The sequence below is a fragment of the Bidens hawaiensis genome, unplaced genomic scaffold (assembly GCF_021521415.1).
Source record: "Bidens hawaiensis isolate Kalapana, Puna unplaced genomic scaffold, B.hawaiensis_p1.1 tig00009828_1, whole genome shotgun sequence".
Lineage (NCBI taxonomy): Eukaryota > Viridiplantae > Streptophyta > Magnoliopsida > Asterales > Asteraceae > Bidens > Bidens hawaiensis.
In genome coordinates this window covers 205,136-209,342 of record NW_027491736.1, presented here as the reverse complement: position 1 = coordinate 209,342, position 4,207 = coordinate 205,136, and the positions used below count along the sequence as shown (strand labels likewise).

Sequence of the window (4,207 nt, the reverse complement as noted above, 5' to 3'; positions counted from 1 at the left end):
ACTTTGAAGAACCACAAGATGTTCTCATAAGTGACGCTTCATAACATCTAATTATTTTGCATGTAAGTCAATGGTTATCTGACTTGTAAAATAAAGCATCGAAGTTGACGAGACAACTTAAGATGGACGATCTATCTTTCGCATATGCACATACGTTACAAATACAAGGAATTCGGTTGTTTTTTCTATCTACAAGGGATTTTGTACCTTGAGTATCATTCGGCAATTGTCAAGTCCTGCTCTCCATGCTTACGTCAGTGTAGACCACGCAAGATGTCGATGACTAACACTCTACTATGGATTGTGTATTTCTTGGACTCAATCAGTTCAGTTGGGGATCCAATAAAATGTATGGTTGCTCCCGTAAGTATAGACGAATCAAGGCAGTGTTATAAAGCTTCGTTGGGTTATATATATGTGCTTCATGAAGTACGCTTGTCTCTTTATATCTTTGTTCATTCGCCTATTTTATACTATATGTCACACATTTCATTTAATGTTAATTCCTTTTCGGGGACGTGCCAAAGTTTAAATCGTCAAACAACTCGTAAAGCAAATAACCTTGAATCTGCTACTAATTATACAATGATGGAAGCTTCATTCATATTTGCGAACGTACGTACTGTTACACAAAGAAGACATAATATTTACAAGCAAAACTAAGTAAAGGTCAATCAAACATAGAGTAATTGCTTGTCCTCTTTGTGAAACATGAAGCAAGCAGCAATGGCTCCATTGATCTGCGACTTCTGAAGCTCACATCTCATCTTATTAATTAATTATTATACACTACGCCACACTGGTTAATTATACATATCACGGGCTGCTACAATATTATACACGTACATATACATATATTTCACAGAGGTTATTATACAATATTTACACAAAGATGTTACTCTGAGAACTCATCCGTAACCTTCATTCAACGATCCAGAGAAGTCAAAACGATCCTAAAAGGTACGTACACAAATTATTAACATTTTACAAATATGAAGTTGTAATGATTATTACTTAACAAAAAAATGGAAAGAGAACGAACCAATCATAACCAGTAGGGCTTTTGGGCTCCCGGCGGTGGGCTTCCGCCGTGTTGAAATCCCCGCCAGGTGACGCTGCTGCACAGTCTCACATAAATAATTTTAGATGATGAGGGCCGGGCCGGCCCATATATGAAGTAACTATTAGATAAAGCTCAAATGATACAATTTAAAAAATAAAAAATAAAGTTAAATTTAATACAAGTAATATACCTAATAAAGTTAAATTTAATACAAGTAATATACCTAATAAGATATCTTATCGATTCATAAGAGAGATTTAATTTTCTAAAATACATAAATTAAATAATTGTGCAACCGCACATGCATGATTGTTAAAAAATATTATATTTTTTATATAAAATTGTATTTTAGAAAAAAAACTACAAACTCTTCGGCGCAATGAATATACTGATCTATGAAATCAAAGGTCTCGGGTTCAATTTCGAAGAGTGGGATTATTTTTGCTTTACTAGGCTTCGAACCCATTTAGTAAGATTGTTAATTATTTATCACATAATTAAATTATTTATCACATAATTAAAAACATAATAAATTTATCACGGATCATTTTAAACTCGTTCCTAGACATGTGGAAAAAATTTCCGGGATTCTCGGAGACAGCGTTGCGGATAATACCGTTAAAACAGAAACGCATATAATAATCGGGTACCTGAGAAAGGTGAACCGGCAGCGCTAGACCCGGCCGGAGAGGACGGGGTAGAATCGGAACTAGACAAGCTGTCTGTTCGGAGGATAGTGATGCTGTGAGAGACCGGGGTGTTGTCGCCAGCGGTAGGCGGGTTATTTTGACGGGAAAAGAGAGAATTATAGCGGCGAAACTTGCCGACGCCCGAATCAGGTGCAGGGCCTGCGAGGGCTTCATCCCAAAGGTTACGAAAAAAACCCATGTTTATAATTATAATTATTGTTATGATTAGTGGCTAACTAACTAATTAAATAAATAACTAAGTATAGTGATTATTATATTTATATTTTTTTTGTTGATTTCGTTTCTTTCCTGTAACAACCGGAATTAGGTGGTTTTAAGTAAAAAAGATACGGTGGTGGTGATCACCCGAATGCGACTGTTACGAATAGAAGGAGAAGCGTTTATTAATCAAAATTTGGAGGGTTAGTATTATTATTAGTATTATATATTACGCGAGACATGGGGTGTTACGAGGTATATATAGACGGGGAGGTGAGATTGGATGGCTTCAAATTAAGGTTTCTGTTAGATTTTGTTGGGTGGCTAGATGATTTCGGAGATAATAATGAATCTCATATATGCTACTTGTCGCTCATTTGTAGTGTACACGTGGAAGCCATGATGAGTCATCAGTCATGTGCCAACTCAGTCAGCCCAGTAATTCAACTTTTTGTTATATTGGAACCCAAAATGGCCCAATTTTATTTGCAGCCCAAATAACTGCAAGAAAGGAGTCTATAAGGGAATTGGGAATTTGGGATTGTGGAGCATCCGATAAAATTGAAATCTAATTAATAATTTTATATTACTCTATAATATGTTCAAATGACGTAACATTCTTAGCCGGTTTCCTATATTTATGTGAGTAAGTTTTGCAAGTTATTTTATACGGTTATGAGTGGTTGTGACTTGTGAGTAGATTAGAGACAAAATGCTACATAGGAAAACTAAGTATTTGTTTTCTGTTATTCATCGTATAATTTTTAAATATTTTCTGAAAGTGGCTCTGATTAAAGAAGAGAGAAAGGATAATAATAAAGTTATAAAAAATTATTATTTAATTGGAAAGAATATATATAAAATGTAGTAATTTTACTTTAATTATATAGATATGGTATGGAGTGGGCGTAGCATTTCAATTCCATTCAAATCCTAATATTTTCTCTCTTTTTTTCAACTAAGTATTTTTTTTAACATTATCATTATTTTTATATGTCTTCTCTAATCACAATCACTTTTAAAAAATAAAAATAAAAATTACACTATAGAAACGTTTATGTAAGTTTTGCATATAACATTTTTCCTCTCTTATACTCACAATTACTCATAACATACCATATAATTTACAAAATTCACTCACATAAATATAAGAATCCGGTTGAGAATGCTCTAATATAACATGAGCAGGTCACGTGCAAAACACGTGGGCGGATTGTTAAAAAAAAAAACCAATGGGATCTGAAACCCAAAAAATACACGATAATGGGATTTGGGTATAGCTAGGGTAAGCTTTGGCTTGTTTAAGATACTACATGAGCTTTAGTCAAGCTAGTCTCGTTTAAGGTTTTTTTCAAAATTTATAAAAACAATTTAGAACGTATAAAATATAATTAATAAATAATAAACGATCCTAACTAAATCCGAGTCTGAGCTTAGAAAGACAACTCACAAGCCAAACTCGATCTTTGGAAATATAGCTCGAAGCGAGCTCAAGCTCCGCTTGGCTCATTTACGCACCAATTCACTTAAGTCCCGTGGAGTCGTGGATGCAAGATTATATAATAAACCGAAATTCCGGCAAAGAGGTTGTATAGGCCTTCACAGAATTCTAGACGCGCTTTTTCTTATCCATACATAAAAGGCCTCTCTATGTGAAAGATAGTTTATACCTTTTTAGTTCTCGTATTCAAACAATTTTAGTTTTATATTTTGTTATGCCATTACCCATAACCCATTTTAATATGCAATCCAGTCTAGAAACTTCATGCGACAAAAATATCCGTTAATTAAATATTATATTTTATAATTTTAACAAGTTCGATTTATCTGGGTTTCCTCATGATTATTTTATTTTTATTCTTTTTAGTTGACTGTTTTTATAACAAAGATTTTTCATTAAACTTAAAACAATTACAATAAAATGGCAGACAAACAAATAGATCCAGCCCGAAACTAAATTGCCAATAATTCAATCACGAGGAGTCGAGGACGAGCCCACATACAATAACTTTTGGTTGGTCATGATTTGATCTGGGTCAGTTCCTTTGTTTTTGTTGGGATTGGCCAGTAAAATGCCCACCCATAGCTACAGACTTGGTTTTATAAGACATCATGAGTTTAAGACGCGTATGGATTAAATGATACGCTTCCAAAATTCCAATTACTTGAACCCAAACTTGTATAAACATAATGTCCTAATAAAATTATATTTTATTAAACAAAATAATTATAATAA

General features: G+C 33.4%; 1 protein-coding gene across 1 annotated transcript; it reads right to left on the bottom strand.

Moving 5' to 3' along the window:
* Positions 1 to 526: 526 nt before the first annotated feature.
* LOC143533685 (dormancy-associated protein homolog 4-like) lies at positions 527 to 2,346 on the bottom strand. Its single transcript, XM_077028384.1, has 3 exons — positions 1,714 to 2,346; positions 1,043 to 1,118; positions 527 to 953 (listed from the first exon to the last, which is right to left on the bottom strand). The coding sequence occupies exons 1-3, from the start codon at positions 1,949 to 1,951 to the stop codon at positions 926 to 928; spliced, it is 342 nt and encodes a 113-aa protein (XP_076884499.1). The 5' UTR covers positions 1,952 to 2,346; the 3' UTR covers positions 527 to 925.
* Between the last annotated feature and the right edge of the window lie 1,861 nt (positions 2,347 to 4,207).